The 20,945-nt window shown below is 40.9% G+C and overlaps 1 protein-coding gene across 1 annotated transcript in view; it reads right to left on the bottom strand.

Annotated features, from left to right (window-relative positions):
- NETO2 (neuropilin and tolloid like 2) overlaps positions 1-20,945 on the bottom strand; it is a 33,803-nt gene that overhangs the window by 7,399 nt on the left and 5,459 nt on the right. The window contains exons 2-7 of the mRNA XM_029075000.2: positions 13,911-13,967; positions 12,690-12,830; positions 9,438-9,686; positions 8,957-9,001; positions 8,742-8,869; positions 6,317-6,545 (exon numbers count right to left, since the gene is read on the bottom strand). Coding sequence (XP_028930833.1) covers positions 6,317-6,545; positions 8,742-8,869; positions 8,957-9,001; positions 9,438-9,686; positions 12,690-12,830; positions 13,911-13,967 — 849 coding nt within the window. The remainder of the gene's footprint in view (positions 1-6,316; positions 6,546-8,741; positions 8,870-8,956; positions 9,002-9,437; positions 9,687-12,689; positions 12,831-13,910; positions 13,968-20,945) is intronic.

The raw sequence follows: 20,945 nt of genomic DNA, 5'->3' as shown, positions 1-20,945 counted from the left end.
TGGAAGAGAAAGACCACATTCAAGCAACCTTCAAGCAATTACAATTGAAAATACCAGGGAACCAAATCGAAATCAAAATCAAAAACCTGATTTTCCAGACTCACATTTCCTGGATTCCAGGAGAATGTAGGTAGAGATATTTTGGGGGTAAGAAAACCACTGTCCAAGTTTCAGATTTAAGAGTCACATCAATTTAGTCTGTGCTTAAAAAGCATCTATCCCTTTAAGGAAATTAGGATGTTGAGTTTCACGTGTGAACCTAGAGGTTCTATTATATCCTTCTAGACTGTAAGCTCATTGTGGTTAGGGAATGTGTCTCCCTAACCAACTCGGATATACTGTACTTTCCCAAGTGCTAAGTACAGTCCTCTGCACACAGTAAGCACTCAATCAATAAGACTGATTGTTTAACATTCCAGTTAGAGACCCAAAATAATTTGGAAGACAGAAGGAATTATTATTTACAGTTGTTATATAGTCTTTCTTCTGACCAGATTTCCCTTCCTTGAGATACAAAGTTAAAAGGCATCCCACGAGAATACATCGGTAGTCATTTTGGCTGCTTCTAATAGAGGGAGCAATCACATAGGCAAGAAATATCATCTGGGAGGACCAAAAAGGCAGAACTGTTTTTGGATAGAACTAAATGTTTCTCCCGGCAAGGAGAATTAAATATGCCACTAGTACAGAATTTGATGAAACCTAAGCCTTTTCAGTACTTTTTTCTGCCTGATCACTTAGAGGATTTATGAAAAGGTTGAAATTTTATTAGATTGATTTATTCCCCTAAGGCAAGTGTTCCATCCTATTTGTTCCTTTATCTCCTTATCTGCCTTTTTATAACAAAGAAAGAATCAGTTGTAGTACCATTCTATACCAGAGCTTGAGAAAATGGAAGCTATTTCGTGCTTTAACTGGTCTCTAAGTACCATCTAGTGTGATTTATTCAGTAAAACCCTCTGACAGACATATCTGGCCACTAAAATTTATTTCTTATTCATATTACAGTGTCTTTATTAAAACTAAAATCCAATTGTTAAAGTAGGTCTGGAAACATGTTAGTTTATAGGAATACAAGAATGCTTCTAGAGTTATTATACAATTCACATTAACTAAAAAAACCATATACCTGAACAATGAAAAGGTCATTTCCCCTTAAATTTTAGATAAAACACCTAGGTAGTTTTAGAAAGATATATTATTCAACCTGAACAACCACCCACTTTTCAATTATCGTTCTTCAAGCAGACCTTGAGTTAAGTTTCAAGTTGGGACAAATGGCACTTGGGAAATTTCTAAATATATACCCTGCTTCAGATTTACAACATAGTTTCAATTTCACAAGACTAGCCTCCTTTCTCGGCACTTGCTCCACAGGCATGGTTGGTGAAACGGGGCTCATGGGAGCTATGGAGATAGGATGAACAACTTTAAAGTAGCCAGCCATGGCAGGGGGGAGGGGGAAATGGGGACAAAGTTTGAAAGGTGGGGTAGGGAGAGGGGAGGTTATCTGATTGCCAGGGGGTGGTTATCAGGGAGGACTTCAAGTCTATTTTACTTCTGATGAACTAAAAGTCGGCTCTTCTATTGTGGAATCTCTATGACAAAGTAAATACATCAGTGTAGCTACTATACCCTCCTACAATTGACTGAGTATACAATTTGGGGTAATTTTGATAAAAATTTGGTAAAAAGGATACCCAACCTTAGTTTGGGCACCAATCGTCTGCCCATAATATTGATCTTTTGATAAAATCCGTTCTGACTTAAATTTCGATTTATGAAGGCAAATTTTCAGGAATCAATTGGGTTGTAAATCAGAGGACTGTCTATATATTCATTCAGTCATATTTACTGAGCGCTTACTGTGTGCAGAGCACTGTACTAAGCATTTGGGAAAGTACAATCTAGCAATAGTGGACAATGAGCTCAAAGGAATATGTATTCATTTCCAGAGAGCTGCTTTAAGAGGGTTGAAGTGGGGAGGAATCAGAGGCAAAGAAATTAAAGAATCATTTTAAAGTCATATATGGTGGAGCTCTGAACAGATGTGAGACAGCAGCACCAAACACTCTTGATGCTCAGCAATTACAGGTCAGGCACCTCTTTTAGAACAGAGGTTTTTGGAAGATTCATTTAATTGTATATATTGAGTGCTTACTGGGTGCAGAGCACTGGATTAAATGCTTGGGAGTGTACAATATAACAGTAACCATATACATTCCCTGACCACAGTGAGCTTACAGCCCGGGGGGAGACAGACATTAATATAAACAAATAAATTACAGATATATATGTAAGTGCTGTGGTTCTCGGAGGGAGGATGAATGAAGGGAGCAAGTCAGGGTGACGCAGAAGGGAGAGGGAGAAGAGGTAAGGGGGGCTTAGTCAAGGAAGGCCTATTGGGGAAGATGTGCCTTCCATAAGGCTTTGAAGGGGGAGAGAGTAATTGTCGCATTTGAGGAGGAAAGGCATTCAAGGCCAGAGGCTGGTCACGGGTGAGAATTTGGCAGCAAGAAAGGCGTGACCGAGATACAGTGAGAAATTTAGCATTAGAGGAGCAAAGTGTGTAGGCTGGGTTATAGTAGGAGAGTTATAGTAGGAGATGTAAGGTAGGAGGGGGCAAGGTGATTGTGCAATTTAAACCCAATGGTGAGGCGCTTTTGTTTGATGTGGAGGTGGATGGACAACCATTGGAGTTGAGGAGTGGGGAAACATGTTCTGAATGTTTTTGTAGATAATTGATCTGGCAGCAGAATGAAATATGTACTGGAGTGGAGGGAGACAGGAGACATGGAGGTCAGCAAGGAGGCTGAAATAGTAATCAAGGCAGGACAGGATAGGTGCTTGGATTCACGTGGCAGAAGTTTGGATGGGAGGGGAATGGGCGGATTTTAGTGATGTCGCGAAGGTGAAACCACTTGTCTGCTGTGTGACCCCTAGAAAGTCACTTAAATTCTCTGTGCCTCAGTTTCCTCATCTATAAAATGCGGATTAAGACTATGAGCCCCTTGTGGGACTTGGACTGTGCCCAACCCAATTATCATTAAGTGCTTAATGCAGTGTCTGCCACATAGTAAGCGCATAACAAATACTATTGAAAAAACTGTATAATGATGCAAAAGTGCACTGGAAAATAAAATATGTACATAAGGAATTAGTAATGAGGAAGAAGTCCAGAAATTGCATTATGACAACTCTACAGCACTACCGTCTCCTCACTGATTCAGAATCCTTATCTTTCAGCCCACCCAAAACCTCATCGGATGGGCCAGGTGAGGAAGATGCTGGAAACTTCTCTATCCATATTGCTATGAAAATCAGCCAGTCAAGAAATGGAATCGGTGCTGAAATAATGACTCCGTCTCAAGGAGCCCCCATGAAGTGTGCCACAAAAGAAACACATTAAGATCGGTATACATTCATGAAAATATCTTCTACTCCTTTTATGGTTATTCAAATTATTTCAGTACCATACCTGTTCTAGTAGTAGGAGGATATTAGTATTCTGAGCCTGGTAAGAAGACAAGTACATTGATTACTATTCTATATCGTCTCCTTTAGTTGAGTTATGCTATTTTAACCACATCTGCAATCTGCACTGGGTAGGCGTGAAGTGAATCTGTCATGCAGAATTATTCCATTTATGTAAACTTCTTCAGAATTATTGACTGTTTTCATGGATGAATGCATAACAATTACAAATCATTAGTCATTTAGAAAAGATAAAAATTACTCAATGATTTGAAATAATGCTATGCACATGAATTTACTATTTTGAACACTGTTTATCACAGGGAGATTTTTAAGATGAAAGTATGTTTACTAAATATCCATGAAATAGTTGTGTTAGTATCACAAATTTATTTACTGTACATCTTTTTTTCCTTATCTTTTGATTATTGTAGTGGAAGTTCAGGAGCTGGAAGGCAGAGAAGTGCAACACTATCTTCTGTAGGATATCGACTTCTAATCTGTTAATTAGTGAAAAACCACTATGAAAGCCCTGATTATTTTAACTCTTGGAATGGGCAGAAGTGGATGAAATGAAGTACATAGAAATTTAGAGCTCTTTCCTTTGAATGAGAACTATGTGTAATAACCATCTCTGAAGAAATGAAGAGAAAATAGAGAATTCCCTAAGTTTGGGGGAGAATTAAATATTGATCAACAATCACTATAAATTTAATCACACTTAGTTTTTAGGAAACGTTTGGTATTGCAGAGAAGCCTCAAGAAGCAGTGTGGCCTAGTAGAAAGAGCCAGGGCCTGGGAGTCAGAGGACCTGGGTTCCAAACCGGACTCCACCACGTACCTGCTTGTGTGAACTTGGGTAAGTCACAACTTCTCTGTGCTATGGATGTGCAAAATGGGGATTCAGTGCCTATTCACCGCCCTGCTTAGACTGTGAAACGTATATGGGGTTTGATTATCTTGCATCCACCCCAGTTCTTGGCACATAGTAAGCCCTTAAATAGCACAGTTATTATTGTAGCAAGATTTGAAAAATTACTATCAATTACAAAGACTCCTATCAGGGAAAGAAATGTCCACCCATGTATTATGTGAAAACTGTTTTCTTAAACTCTCATTGATAATTTCTCTTAAGAGATTTAGTAAGTTTGCAGAAACCAATCAGTTCATCCTCAGAGTATCACTATGAAACAGAAAAGAAAGGTTTGTTTCCCAAATGGGGGGCATTAGGCCCAGATGACAGGCTTAAAACATAAACCCAGCTAGAATTGAATGATCTAGCTGATAGATCACTTTCTTTTTTCATTTGAGATTTAAAACTGATTTTCACTATATTTTTAATTCCCAAACTGAGAGTGTAGATGATTGACTCTGCCTATAAAACTCATTTGTCTGCCTGTTCTTATCCACACTGGCTCTGGGTTTGTTGTGCTAATGTCCCTTTTGTTTTTTTTTTCCTCGAGTGCTGGCAAATGCCTTTGTATGTGCTCAATCCTTTAAAGAGAAATGTGGAGACCAGAATTGTATATCCAGTTTCTACTCTACTCTTCTATGTGTAAATTCCTAGTTGGGCTTTATTACATGCTTCACCTTGCAAGAAAAATGCCAAGGAGAAAAAAGTATTCCAGAGCAATTAAAATAACAAACAGTCCAGTGTACATGCCTATTAAAATACATGTGTTTAGTTGGTTGAACTTCAATTTGAATGACTGGAATTCAGTTTTAATTCTGAGCACATATGTACATATAAATCTATGCACATATAACTGATACTCGACTATAAAGACTCACTGGTCATTCTTTGGCATCATATTTTTACAAACACATATGTTTAGAGATAAAGAAAGAGGAGGAGATCCTTTGGATTATAAAATGCCACTTATGGTTAGGTTTCATTTGTGTATATGTGTCTGAAAAGACCATTGCAAGATTGACAATCTCTCAGGAAGTCTTTTGCCAAGCTGCTGCAATGGCTACATAACAATAATAATGAAAATAGAGGTATTTGTTAAGCACTTACTATGTGCCAGGTATTATTCTAAGTTCTATAGCGCCTGGCCCTCTTTGAATTCAGTCTTGTACCACATTCTTCCTTAAGGCAGTCCACCCACTTCTTGACTGTCACATGTCAGGTTGGCCTGTTGGCTGCTGCTGTTTCCCAGCAGGCCAGAGCTATGTCGCATGATTTGAGATAGTGGGTTTACTTTACTTTAAAATGTTTCCATGGTATTTCTTGTTTAAAATTCTTCTTTCATAAGTGACATATGTAGATAAAAACATAATTTTGTTGGTTGAAACCAAATTTGATTAATTTTCAGGGCTCAGTTAATCACAATTAAACATAATCCAATTGACTAAGTATAACCTTCCTAGCTTTTTAGTTTATCGGCTAGGGGAATGATGCCTGATTATTTCAAATGGTCTCTTGGCCCTAAAGTATCTTCAGGCTATAAGACACAAGAAGCCATGACCATAATATCCAGTCAGATTAATAAAAACTTTTGTAAGCAAATAGTTCAGGGGAAAAAAAAAATCTACCAACTCATATCCCCATTGAAGCCAATCGGTGGCTGGAAAAGTCAATACTTTATTCCAGCTCCAACATCTTTAACAAAGATGACCAGAAGGCAATATAATGCTTATTTGTATATAATTAGGTTAAAAAATTCCCCCACTGAATCTTAACATAGACCTACTTTCTAAATATCTACCAGCCTATCAATGTTTTAGGTGTCTCATTATTTAAGGTCACATTACTATATTGGGCTAACAAGATTCCAAAAAAAAAATCCTAATGCAGGTGCTAGTGACCACCATTCTAAGAAAAGTTCTATCTACTTACGATCAACAAAGGAAGTAAACAGCATTCTGAACCTGCTAAGCCGGCTACCTTCATCGGCCCACATTCGTATTACTCCGATCCCTGTCTGTAGCATCACATCATTGGCTACCGTGCTGCAAAATTTGGCTTTCAGATTTTCAATGGAACTACTTCCATCATAGACAGCAACAAAGTTTCTCTTGCATTCATTTGAGTGTTCCATTTGGTAGTCTAAGAATCTCAAATAAATCTGAAAAAAAAATACATTGTTTTTGAATACAAATGTTGACCCTAAAGATCTTTAATTGAACAATTTGTACTAACTGTCCCATTTGGCTCTGAATCACATATTATTACTTGTTTTGGCTCCCAATCTGAAGGTTTCTGAATGGGAGAGAGAAATTTGAATGCAGAATCAAAATCTTTAATAGTGTGCTGGTATTGCTTCCTCACCCATTAATTGGGCTCTACTTTTTCAGATTTTTTTTTTCTTTTAAAAAAGATTCTGCTATCTGTCACTGTACTGCTGATCAATGGTGACATGGCTAATTCCACCCACAGGCCTGCTTGAGAAGTTGGAAGATAGAAAATTGGGAAGAAAATATTGTGACACTTCGGACCGGTGACAGTGAACAGCAGGAGAGCTATGTCTTCAGTAATTCTGCTGTTTTTATTGTTGCTGGACTCTATCATTCCTTCCCTGAGTGTCTGCCTCCCCCACTCTAAATTAAATGGCAGTGTCTGAATCAGGGCCCTTGTACTCTTACCTAGTGCTTCGTGCAGGGTTTTGCACCAAGTAGACTGTAAACTTGTTATGGGCAGGGAACGTGTCTACCAACTGTCATATCGTGCTTTCACAGATGCTTAGTACAGTGTTCTGCACACAGGTGCTCGATTAATATGGCTGATTAAGTACCTAATAAATAGCATCATTATTATTACTAATTATTGTTTGATGATGACAGTCTCATCATCTGCTTTGGATGGGCCTTGAAAGGGCATTATTAATACCTTGCAAGGGCATTACTAAATTTTTCATTTTGGAAATTTTATCACTTGAGAGGACAAGGATGCAATGAGAATGCAGGAGTCCCAAACTTGAAATCAAGAGACCCAAGTTCTGATTTTGGCTCTACTACTCATTAGCTATGTGAACTTGGATAACAACTTATCTGTCTCACTTTCTACATGAGTAAAAAGGGGTGACAATACCTATGCTAGGTCACCGCCATCAGTATTCCAACCTACTAAACAGGAAAAATGAAATAATATGGGAAACACTATAAGCTCTACAGGGAAAGGAATGATTTAAATTCAAGGCACAGTATTATTATTATTTTCATAATATAGCATCACAAATATTGGCTGCGAATGGGGTCGATATTGCTCTGAATGTCACAATACATTTCCTCTAGAGTAGTTCTCAAAAGTTTTCAGTCTGAGAATCACTTTGGAGGAGCAAACGGTCTCAAGAACCACTTCCACAAAGTGGAAGAGAGGCAACAGCTCTCTGATGTAGATCCTATTTGGTCCCAGCCACTTCACTAGACTAGAAGTGTGTGTAAGAAATCATTCTAAAATGTCACAAGGGCCACATTGGGTGTGTTTGCATTTGGGGAAGGGACTAGAGGATAACGGGAGCACTATAGAAAAGCTACAACTGCCTTCAGAAGAAGGTAAAAACAGAAGGGCGCATATTTTAGAAGTGAAAGTTTCTGGGACAAGTGTCAGCCACCGTATGGCTGCAGGGATCACTGTGCGAGGTTTCAATGACTTGGTTCAAAAGGCAATCTTCTAAAGAGGCTCTGTGTGAAAGTGTGCCAGATGCGTAAACGGGTAATGGGGATTGCTGAAATGGTTTGAACAAATGACTCGTTCCCATACGTGAACAAAATAGAGAAAAAAAATTAAGATGGCTATCAATCAGGTCAGGAAAATAGAAGTCATTTAACTAATGCTGGATTTTCCCCAAGCAATTTAGAAGGTTTCAGCTCCATGGGCATTCAAGTGCAGGTTACAGCAAGCTATTACCTGGGATAATTGGGTTAAGTGTACCAGCAAATAATTTTTCCCTTGCTGAAGCTAACCAGTTCAGGCTACTTCTAATTATTATTACTTGCTCATACCTATGTCTGTTATTGTACAATTCAAACATGTGTGTAAGTACCAGCTAATGATTTTCTTTGAATAAAGGCATATTTGTTGAACTCACTGCCCAATTACTTGGAATTCAATTGTGCTGTCATCAGGGTGGCATGATGCCCTACGACTCCAAAAGAAGGCACCAGTGGCAACCTCACAGACCAATACACTTCAGCGGAATAGAAAACATGAACTCTGTGGATATAAATGTAAAATTAATGCGCGTGCTTTGCCTTGAAAATGGTTCAAAATAAGGGAGAACCAAGCCTGTCGTGAAATCATGCAAATTACACAAATGGCTTGCCTTGGCTTTTGGAGTGGCTTTAATCGTCCATATGCAGTCAACTGCTTGTCCAGGTTTTGTCTTTTCTTCTTGCTCTACTTGACTGGAACGTACTATTCCATCAGCCCCTGAGAGCTCGAATTGACAATCTAGAGAAAATGTATAAATTGGTGTCAAAGACTAAAACTAAAAAGAAAATATTGGAATAAAAACATATGTATATATTTATACTAGACCTGGGATGGGATTTAAAATACCTCCTAGGTAAGTAAAATCTGGATCTGTAACAGAAAAAGAAGGTATTAGTGATGCTAACCAAATTTTATTTCTATTTTAAGATTTTAACAATCTATATCTAATGAAAAAGAAAACAGTATCAAATATGAATCAAATGTTTGCACAAAAAATAAATTTTTAGAAATTCAAGTTTTATTTCTCTTGCTTTTTCTTTTACATCACAAAGTTTGGTTGAACTTTAAGAAAAGGTTAAATGTTTGAAAGAAAAGCTGCCTCCCTTTATTTGCGATGTACGAGATGGCCCCCACTTTAAGTTGTCTAAAGCCAAAATACTGAAGACTTATGAAAAGTAGATTTATAGTTCTTCATACCCGGAATCTGAGTTTTTGCCAATTCGTACACCTGGAATATATGGCTTTCCTTTCACATTTATGATTTAAGGCTCAAAGATACTTCAATCAACCACAATAAAAAATTTACCTGGAATAAATGAGTATTTTGCTCGAAATCCCAAGCCTTCTAATTCTTCATCAGAACTAAATTTTATCCACATGAATCTACCTGTTGATCTAATTAACGGAGGGCTTTTCACACCACAGTAACGGTCTATAAGAGGGGAGAAACCAAATGGCCCATCTCGAACTTCCAAGTGATCAAACCGACATTCAAATGAAGGCTCTATGTAATAAGTTTCATCAAAGGTGAGCTCTATTCTTTGACGAGGAGCCGCTAAAACACAGAAAGTAAATCAGGACAGTATTAACATGAAATTAAGTACAAATTTGGTAGATAAAGAGAATGAAGTTTAAGGAATCTGCTGAATCACAAAGGTAAAAAATCTGCTAAAAATTCTACCTTTTTTTTTTAAATGGTATTTGTTAATGGTTTACCATGTGCCAGGAGCTGTACTTAATCGCTGGGGTAGATTCAAGCTAATCAAGTTGGACACATTCCCTATCCTACATGGGGCGCAAAGTCTTCATCCTCATTTTACCAATGAGGTAACTGAGGCTCAAAGAAGTTAGGTGACTTGCCCAGGTCACAGAGCAGATATATGGTAAAGCCAGGACTAGAGCCCAGGTCCTTCTGACTTCCAGGCCTGTGCTTTATTCATTAGGCCATGCTGCTTAGGACCTTACTATTATGAAAGTGCTATTTTTTAATCTTTAACACAGTATACAAGTAAAATTTCAGGGTAGTTTTTGCATCGGATTGACAGGTATCCTTTTTCCCCCCCAAGACAAAAATGTATCATAATATCATAATAATTACGGTATTTCTTAAGCACTTACTATGTGCCAGGGACTGTACTAAGTGCTGGGGAAGATACAAGCAAATCGGGTTGGACACAGTCCCGATCCCACGTGGGGCTCACAATCTCAATCCCCATTTTACAAATGAGATAACAGGCACAGAGAAGCGAAGTGACTTGCCCAAGGTCATACGCAGACATGTGGCAGAGCTGAGATTAGAACCCATGACCTTCTGACTCTCAGGCCTGTGCTCTAGCCATTATGCCATGCTGAAATGTTTTTCCCAAAGCCAAATAGCATATATTAATAGCCATCTTGTAGAGACAGGGTTGCATCCTACTTACTTTCTAGAGGCTCTAGAGAGCCTCCAACCACAAATGAGAATGGTAATGTTGGTACAATCCAAACACCCTCTCCGCTGCCTCTGTGTTACTTATATCTTGTAAACACATTGAGGGCAGGGAATGTGTCTGTTAAATTGATATAGTGCACTCTCCCAAGTGCTCAGTATAGTGTTCTGCATACAGTAAGTGCTCAGTAAATACAACTGATTGATATAAAGCATGGCTAAGGGAATAACTGATGCTACCTTGGTGCTGATACTGGTTTGCTTCTAGAATAACCCTGGGATGTAATTAAGCCTGCTACTCTTCCACTGACCCTAACCCAAGAATATAAAAAATCTCCTACCTGAATTTATTTTAATGTCTGTCTCTCCCCACTAGATTGTAAGCTCTCTGAGGGCAAGGATCATGCCTACTTACTCTACTGTACTTTCCCAAGCAGTTGGTACAGTGCTATGCAAACAGTAAGCACTTGAGAAAATCTACTGATTGATAAGGAGCTCTGCCACTTGTCGGCTGTGTGACTGTGGGCAAGTCACTTAACTTCTCTGTGCCTCAGTTCCCTCATCTGTAAAATGGGGATTAAGACTGTGAGCCCCACGTGGGACAACCTGATTCCCCTATGTCTACCCCAGCGCTTAGAACAGTGCTCGGCACATAGTAAGCGCTTAACAAATACCAACATTATTATTATTATTAAGGAGGGGGCTGGGGGCCGTGGGATGATCTCTAGGTCCTCTTGTACCCCTGAAAAAACTAAAAGCAGCACCATAGCAGATTTGGGGGCCAGGCAGCTGATCTGTGGGTCCTTCCGTCTTCGGGGGACAGGATCAGGCCTGTATTCAATCTGAAACCCCAGTATAAACTGTCTTTTTTCTCAGCACTCAAACTCATGGTCTGCAAACCAGAAAATAACCCAGGGTGCCACAAAGTTGAGGTCATTCATCCACAGTACTGCAGGCCACAAGCAAGCAACTGCTAATTGGACAGGGGAGATTTAAAAACATTTGCTCTGGGTGCCAAAACACCTCGGGCCAATTGTGCACAACCCTGAATATCAATAATAATTGCAATTTCTGGGCAGAGGTTGCAAGAGCCAGTTGCATTGCTTACTATGGCCAGTGCCAAAAAAAAAAAAAAAAGGAATTGTCCATTTTATTAGAAAAGATTTCCAAGGATGGAAAGTCACCATCTCTCTTGGCATCCTGATTCATCAGTCATCGTTATGGTCTAAACAAATTTGTGGTCATTTAAACCAGCTTCCTTTTACTTGATCCGCTGTGGTTAAGGAGAAGAACTGGTTATGGCTTTCCTCATGAAAATACTTCATATATTTGAGATCAGCTATTAAGTCTCCCATTAGCCTCCTCTCCTCCAGGCTAAACAATTCCAATTCTTTTAACCTTTCATCCCAGGACCTATCTTCTCTCCATTTAATCATTTCTCTGGAGCTGTTTCAATTCCTCCAAAAAACAGGTAACCAAACCTAGACACGAGGCGCTGAGGGAAACTGAAAAGAATCAGGTAGAAATATTAATTTCTAGGTCTCGGCTATCATATTTTAATCATACTTCTACACTGCATATTCATATGCAGCTTGTGGTCCATTGTGATCAATATTTTTTTCTTGGTTAAAATAATAATAATGTTGGTATTTGTTAAGCACTTACTATGTGCAGAGCACTGTTCTAAGCGTTGGGGTATACAGGGTAATCAGGTTGTCCCACATGAGGCTCACAGTCTTCATCCCCATTTTACAGATGAGGTAACTGAGGCACAGAGAAGTTAAGTGACTTGCCCACAGTCACACAGCTGACAAGTGGCAGAGGTGGGATTCGAACCCATGACCTCTGACTCCCAAGCCCGTGCTCTTTCCACTGAGCCATGCTCCTACTTTGTCTTTCCCCATCCTTTACTGTTTTATGTTAACATGGGTATTATTTTTTGCATAAAGCTACCATTTTAGGGTATTTTAGAACTATTTTAAAGGTGAGAGATTTGTAATTATTAGTTTGAACAATATTTAAGTGAGTTCAACTAATTTAATTAAAACCAAATGAACACATCATATACAATATCTACTTCACATTCAATAACAAGAATCATCAAGATAGAGAATAAAATTATTTCCATACCTTCCAAAATGTAGATACAATCCTTGTTTGGTGGGTACGAGTCAGGATAACTTGGAGAAGCAAAATGGCCCCCGTTGCTAGTTCGAACCCAAATGCCACACTGAGAAGGTGGAATGTGTTTAACTCCAATATTTTGCCCATCTTGAGGAAAACATAATTTTAAAGTTAAGACTTACAACACAAGAATCATTACGACCCTAGAGAATGTTAGCATATTTAAGAGCACAACCCCCTGTGATCTTGGCCCATTACAACAATTTCTTGTTGATGTTGAAGACAGAGGCACAACAATAATATGGCAAGGGTGGAAGGAAAAAGGGTAGGAGAGTCCAGGACTTGGTTTCTTTTTAGCCACCATCTTTGGAAACTGCTGTGATTTATAGACCCGATCCATCTGTGTGTTTGATTCCTTCAGTTTTTACACAAGTTTGGTTATACCAAAGTTGCCACAGTTACTAGGATCCACCAACATCTTGCCCATTTTGGAGGCCCAAAATGGAGGCCCAGCCCTTGAAAAGTGTTCTGGAGGACCACAATGTGTCGTGTCTATAGAAGGCTTCAGAGAGAATCCGCCACCCATACGACCACCGTTAATTCAGCCCTCAGACCGTCTTCCTTCCTAAGTGTCTCTCCCCACCACTGTCCCAACATATGGCCCAGAGGTCTACCTGGTACACTGCTGCATTTCAGTTTGGATAGGCCACCACTCTGTAACTCTTTGCATTTCTCCATCCTAAAATACCTCAGTGGTATAAGATAATAAAACTGAGCCACAGAAGGCCGGTTTCCACAGACAGGGTTCCCTGATGGAAGGACAACTGGTCTTGGGGCAGCAACTGTGGAGTCTGCCAATGCTGGCATATCCATTGAAAGATTGGGCTTTCTTCCTGTTCTCCAAAGGGCTGTCAAATCTAATTTGATTCCACATCCAATCCCATAATATGCTAGGGCCCACAACAACGACAGTCCCCTAAATTAACCAGGACAAATATTGCAACTTCTTCCTGCACTTACTTTAGTTTACAGCAAGATAGGGAGGAAAATTAGTTTTCCATACCTTCCCAAAATGTATCTATTGAGCTACTTACACTAAATTGCCCTCATAACAGGACCCTCGAAGGGAGGTATCGTAGAGAAATTGCAATAACTGAGGTTTTTCTTTACACCCTATCCTTGTGTTCTACAGATGCTCCATGAAATGTCACCTTACAAGTACAATACCTTGTGTCTTCTGGGCCACAGCAATCCCTTCCACTACAAGTACTGTTATTAACAACACTGGGGGGAAATAGAAATCAAAAAGAGAAAACCGTAGTTAGAATAGCAAAACTTAAAGGCAGTTGTGTCTAAAAAAATGAACTAAACCCAATTCTTTCTTGATGGCTTTGTTATTCCCATTTCAAAACTTTAATATTTCAATATTCAAATAACCGACATTTTCCTTGCTGACATTTTCCCTGATGACATTTTCTCCTGGGCAGTTCTTTGCCCCTATTTCCCCTTCTCCTTCCCTACATTTTCCCGCAACCAGGTCTTTTTGCTGTCTCGAACCCCCCAATGCATTCTCCCAGTAGGGACTCCTCTCGGCCCCTCCCGTCTTCCCTTCCCCCCCACTTACCTGTAACAAATTAGTGACTGTGGTAGCTGCCTGGGACCCTGAGACTTTCAAAGATCTAATATAAAGGTTTTACCTAACCACAGGTAATGCTGAAAGATGATGAAGCGTTATTATGCTTTCAGACTACAACACTTGGATTTCGGGGTACTTTAGCTATTCCACCTCAAATTGCAGTTTCCCATATGTACACATTCATTTAAATGTCCATTATACACAGCAGGACGGGATAGGTTTAAGAAAACAGTTTAAATATGGCAGGGTTTGTATTCATTAAACTTAGAAATAGCTTATTGTCCTTAAATGAGGGAAGCAAAAACTATTATTTTGTTAAATGTTCCCAATGACCCTTACTGACACTTTCAATTGATGCTGAATTGGGTCTATTAGGTCTCAAATGATCTTTACAACTACCTTATCTAAGGTTAATCTAAACTTTAGATTGCAAATTCATATTTCCACATAAATAAATCATATATCACCTATATAATCCCAGTGAAAGTTTAATATCCTAGTCCCTAATATCTGGACTACTATATTCTAAAAAACCAAAGGGGGCAGCAATCTTCAAGAAATGAATCCAAGAAGACATGTCCTTATAGAAGCTCTCATTATATATATAAAAAATTGACATACTTAAGAGAATGATGTCTTGGATAAACTTTCCATGATGTGGAGTCCACATTTCTAAAACTCAAATCAAGGCCACATCATGTTCACATTTTGTTGGTTGTCGACACTTTTATGATAGTTTCCTTTATTTCATGTTTTTGAAATGGTGTTTTACAGTATCAATTTAAATACTTCCTGAGAGGGGATGGGGGGGGGGGTGAGGGGGAAAAACCCATAGCTATGCAAAGATGTACAGAGGAAGTTTTGAAAATCTATTCAGAGAAGGTATGTGCGATTTCAATTTTAAATGATGCAGGTTTAGAAACAAACCTCTTGAAAGACTTAGGGAAGTCAGGTTTCCTCTAAAGCCTTTGGTGTTCTTATAATTAGCTGGAGGCTTGAACAGAAGAAACCACAACATTTTTTTTCAGATTCTGGAGAAATACCAAGAGAATACCTAAAGGTAGCAATTACTTAGGAGGGGTTTTTTTTGGTAAGAGATACAATTAATTTAAGAATGAATACTAATACGCCAAGTTCTGTAATGTTGGGGTGGCTTTCTTGCAAAATCCCTCGTTAAGGAAAACTTGTGTTATAGAATGATGCTGTGTGTTGCACACGCAAAGAAACTGTTTCTTCTGACAACACGGTGTGCTCATCCAAACAGGTTCGTGTTGTCACATGAACGTCCCTTAATCGCTTGACAGTGTTCTAACCAGAAGTCATAGTGAAATCACTATGTGTATCTCTTCTCTCTGAATCTCCCTCCTGCCTTCCATTCACTCCTCCGCTTCTTCACCCTCCAGTAGTGGGGGTAGGCAATGTTTTAAGGTGAAAAGTCAAAAAGTTTCAAGATGCAAACTTGTAAGATGTTGTGCCAGAGTGGGGCCATGGAAACTGGGGGAAGAAGAGAGCCTTTCCATACTTCAACAGCACAGGCAGAGGAGGGTCCTATGATTCCCATTCTTCACCAATCCATACAATTCTTTCCGGTCTGGCTGAAACTTTCAAATAGCTAATTTAATGTTTTTTATAATGATAATAATGACAATAATAATACTGCGACTACTACTAATAATTGTGGAGTGTGTTAACCACTTACTATGCACCAGGCGCTGTACTAAGTGCTAGGATTGACACAAGATAATAGTAATAATTAGGGTATTTTGTTAAGTGCTTACTCTGTGCCAGGCACTGTACTATGTGCTGGGGGTGGATACAAGCAAATCGGGTTGGACACAGTCCCTGTCCCATGCGGGGCTCACAGTCTTAATTCCCATTTTACAGCTGAGGTTACTGGGGCACAAAAAACTAAAGTGACTTGCCCAAGGTCAAGCGGTGGAGCTGGAATTAGAACCCATGACCTTCTGACTCCTAGGCCGGTGCTCTATCCACTACACCATCAGGTCCCACCTGGGGCTCACAGTCTAAGTAGAAGGGAGAACAAGAAGATGAGGCCCTATTACGTGTTTAGGTGACAGTATTTTGATTTAGATATATTTTAGACCAGGTATTTCACCTCAAATTGCTGATTCTGATTAGTAATAATAACTGTTGTATTTTTTAAGCACTTACTATGCACTGGAGAAGATAATCAGGTCCCAAATGAGGCTCAGCATCTTAACAGGAAGGAGAACGGGGAGTGAATTCCCCTTTTTGAAGATGTGGGAACCGAGGCCCAGAGAAACAAAGTTACTTGCCCAAAGTCACACAGCAGGCAGAGGCAGGGTTAGATGGCAAGGACATGATCTTTCCACTAAGCCATGCTGTTTCCCCAAGATCATTCTATTCTGTCTCAAAAACTTAAGAATCATTCAGGTAAGAGAGAAGCAGTTCCTCACTCCCTTGAGAGAATCCTAACCTCTCCTAATCTCAGTGGGGCTCTGCTCTCTTGCTTTATCCTTTCTCTCCTCCCTGAGAGTAGTCTCTGTTCTAATCTCCTTCCCATCGGAGTGTCTGCGGAGCGTGGGGCTCTGCTTTTTTCTCACTTCTTTTTTTTTAAATCCCTGCTTTCACTGTCTTGCTCCATTGGGAAAGGACTCTGCATTGCTCCTTTTCCTGTAGCGGTTTTCACACTTCCTTTTTTTATCCCTAAATTGTTTGCCCTGCTCTAGTTTCTGGGCAGAGGGCATTTATGGAGATAAATCCCAGTGCATGCTTCTCCTCTGAGGACATTTGTTCTCTCAGGACAAGCTGTGGTTTAGGTTTTGGATTCCAGCAGCACCCAGGCTCCTGGGGAAGCCCAATGGGCCTTGGACAGATGACTTGCTTCTCCTGATTAGTTAGGGGATTGGGGTGGCCTGGTCTGTCTTTGCTGCCACATACTCGGGAGGGTGAGCCCTTTCTGCCACCAGCATCATTTTTGAACCCTAATCACAATGACCGCACGTGTTTAAGTGCTTACTGTAATAATGATAGTAATAATGGTATTTGGTAAGTGCTTACAATGTGCCAAGAGCTGGGGTGGACACGAGCAAATCGGGTTGGACACAGTCCCTGTCCCATGTGGGGCTCCCAGTCTCAATCCCCATTTTACAGGTGAGGGAACTGAGGCACAGAGAAATGCAGGGACTTGCCCAGGACCACACAGCGGGCAAGTGGAGGAGCCGGGATGAGAACCCATGATCTTCTGACTCCTAGGCCCGTGCTCCACCCACTACACCGGGCTGCTTCTCTATGCCAGGCACTCGACTAAGGATTGGGCTAGATACAAGATAATCTAACTCAGTCCTCCTCCCATAAAGTGTTCAGGGTCTAGGAGGGAGGAAGAACAGCTATATTAGTCCCTTTTTTTAGCAAATGAAAAATCTGAGGCAAAGAGAAGTTATGTGACTTGCCCAAGGTTATCCAGCAGGAAAATGGCCGAGTCGGGCCAGACCAGACCAGAAGTTAGATCTCCCATCTCCCAATCCCTGTAAGTGTCCAATACATATTATACATGTGCATTCACTGAAGGAGTATGTACAACTCTGAGAGAGATAGCTCAAGGAGGCAGGTCTGCATAACAAGAAGGGGACAAGTAACCTGGCCTAATGCATCGAGCAGGGGACTGGAATCAGAAGGATCTGAGTTCTAATCCTGGCTCTGCCACTTGCCTGCTGTGTCATCTGGGGCAAGTCACTTCACTCTGCCCCTCAGTTTCCTCATCTTTAAAGTGGGGAATGACACTGTGAGCCCCTTGTGTGACCCGGACTGTATCCAACATGATGAGTTGGTATCTACCTCAGTGCTTTGTTTGGTAGCTGGCACATAGCAAGCTTTTAAATAGCGCAAAAAGGCGGTGGGAGTGGGCAGGAAAGGTTGAAATCTGCTATCAGGCAGAACTCTCACATTCATGTAAGCCCCCAGCATATCCCAGCCCTTATCAACATATCTCCTTGCTCCCCTCCTCTACCCCATCCCTGCTTCTTTTTCCCTTTCCCTGTCATAACGCCCCAAAAGATCTCTCCCATCTCCCTCCCCTTCTCTCACTTAGGCTCTACCAAAGCTCTGATTCTCTAGACACAAGCTAGCCTTGATTAGGAAGAAGGAAGGGAGAAGAATAGAGAGGAGCAGGGTGGGGCTCCGCTCTCAATGCTCACACTCTTCAAAAGACAAAAAAAACACCACAGGGAACAAAGAGGGGAAGGAAAGGAATGGTTAGGGAAGATGAGGCTAAGCAAACAGAGAGAGGTGATGATAATGATAACGCAGCATTTATTAGCACTTGCCATGTGCCAGAGCCAAATGACTTAGATTAGCATCTTTTGGACAGAGAATCAGGAGGACTAATTCTCTGGAGAAGATTAATGCTAGCTAGGAAAAGTCCAGGGAAAGCGTGGAAGAGGCAGGCCAGCAGCTGGTTGGATAGAAAACGTAACAATGAAAACGGAAGGACCGTTAGCAAGGTTAAGGATTATGGCAGTAGACAGGACGTTCGGGAGGAAATACATCCACAGTCGTAATGAATCGGAAACGACTCGGCACTTGATGCTAATCATAACGTGCCAAGCCTGCGCTAAGCGATCGCTCAGTCAATGAACAGTATTTATTGAATGCCTACTATATGAAGAGTACCGTACAAAGCGTTTGGGAGAGTACAATACAACAGAGTTGGTAGGCATGATCCCTGCCTTCAAGGATCGTCCAATCTGATGGGGGAGACAGACATTTTATAAATTTCAGATCAGGGAATCGGCAGAATATAAGGATCTGTCCAAAAGTGCCAGGGGTAGGGTGGGTGAGTATCAAAATGCTTAGTGGGTTACAGACCTATGTGCATAAGGTGAGGCAGAAAGGAGGGCAAAGAGGGTGGGGAGAGGGGAGGAGTCAGGGAAATCTTCTTGGAGGAGGTGTGATTTTAGTAGGACATTAAAGATGAGGAGAGTGGTAGTCTGGCAGAAATGAAGAGGGAGGAACGTGAAAAGCGGTGTGACCCAGTGGCAAGAGCACAGACCTGGGAATCAAAGGACCTGGGAGTCAAAGAATCTTGGCTCAGCCACTTGTCTGTTGTGAGACCTCAAGAAAATCACTTAAACTTCTCTGTGCCTCAGTTACCTCATCTGAAAATGAGGATTAAATCCTCCTCCCTCCAACTTTAACTGAGAGCCCCATGGGGGACCAGGACTATGTCCAACCAGAATGCCTTGTACCTTCCCCAGCACAGTGCCTGGAACAAAGTAAGTGCTTAGCAAGTACCATTAAAAAAAAAAGATGAAAAACATTTAGCATTTGGGGACAGCAAAGCACTTCTTACAAGATAGGTAGATTTACAATGGGAGACTTGCAAGGAAAAAAAAAAGACAGGTAGCATGGCTCAGTGGAAAGAGCCCGGGCTTGGGAGTCAGAAGTCATGGGTTCGAATCCAGGCTCCGCCACTTGTCAGCTGTGTGACTGTGGGCAAGTCACTTCACTGCTCTGGGCCTCAGTTGCCTCATCTGTAAAATGGGAATTAAAACTGTGAGCCTCACGTGGGATAACCTGATGATCCTGTATCTCCCCCAGCGCTTAGAACAGTGCTCTGCATATAGTAAGTGCTTAACAAATACCAACACTATGATGGTTTTTTGAATTTTTTTAATGGTACTTGTTAAGGGCCTCCTATGTGCCAGGCACTGTTCTAAACACTGGCATAGACACAAGGTCCTCAGGTTGGATGCAGATTATGTCCCACATGGGCTTTACAGTCTTAATCCCCATTTTACAGTGAGGTACCGAGGCACAGAGAAGCGACTGGCCCAAGATCACAAAACAGACAAGTGGCAGAGCTTGGTAGGAGAAGCAGCGTGGCTCAGTGGAAAGAGCACAGGCCTGGGAGTCAGAGGCCATGGGTTCTAATCCCAGCTCTGCCACTGGTCAGCTGTGTGACTTTGGGCAAGTCACTTCACTTCTCTGGGCTTCAGTGACCTCATCTGTAAAATGGGGATTAAGACTGTGAGCCTCAGGTGGGACAACCTGATTACCTTAGCATCTACCCCAGCACCTAGAACTGTGCTCAGCACATAGTAAGCGCTTAACAAATGCCATCATCATCATCATCATCATCATCATCGGTCATCAAAGCCCAGGTCCTTTTGACTCCCTGACTTTAAAGCAGGGAATGGCTGCTTAGTACAGAGCTCTATGCACAATAACAGGTCGATAAATAACACTGATTGATTACTGCAAGTCCATCGATTAGACTGTAAGCCCATCAGTGGGCAGGGACTGTCTCTATCTGTTGACGATTTGTCCATTCCAAGTGCTTAGTACAATGCTCTGCACATAGTAAGCGCTCAATATTATTGAATGAATGAATTATTTAATTGTGGCATTTAAGTGTTTACTACATGCCAGGCACTGTATTACAAGCAAAATCAGGGCAGACAGTCCCTGTCCCCACATGGGACTCACTATATTAAGCCCCATTTTGCAACTTAAGTAACTGAGGCCCAGAGAAGTGAAGTGTGTTGCCCAAGGTCACCCAGCAGTCCAGTGGCAGAGCTGGGATCAGAACCCAGCTCCTCAACTCCCAGGCCCATGCTCTAACCACTAAGCCACACTGACGCATG

The sequence above is a fragment of the Ornithorhynchus anatinus genome, chromosome 11 (assembly GCF_004115215.2).
Source record: "Ornithorhynchus anatinus isolate Pmale09 chromosome 11, mOrnAna1.pri.v4, whole genome shotgun sequence".
In the NCBI taxonomy this organism is placed as follows: Eukaryota; Metazoa; Chordata; class Mammalia; order Monotremata; family Ornithorhynchidae; genus Ornithorhynchus; species Ornithorhynchus anatinus.
This window is presented reverse-complemented; position numbering and strand designations above follow the sequence as displayed.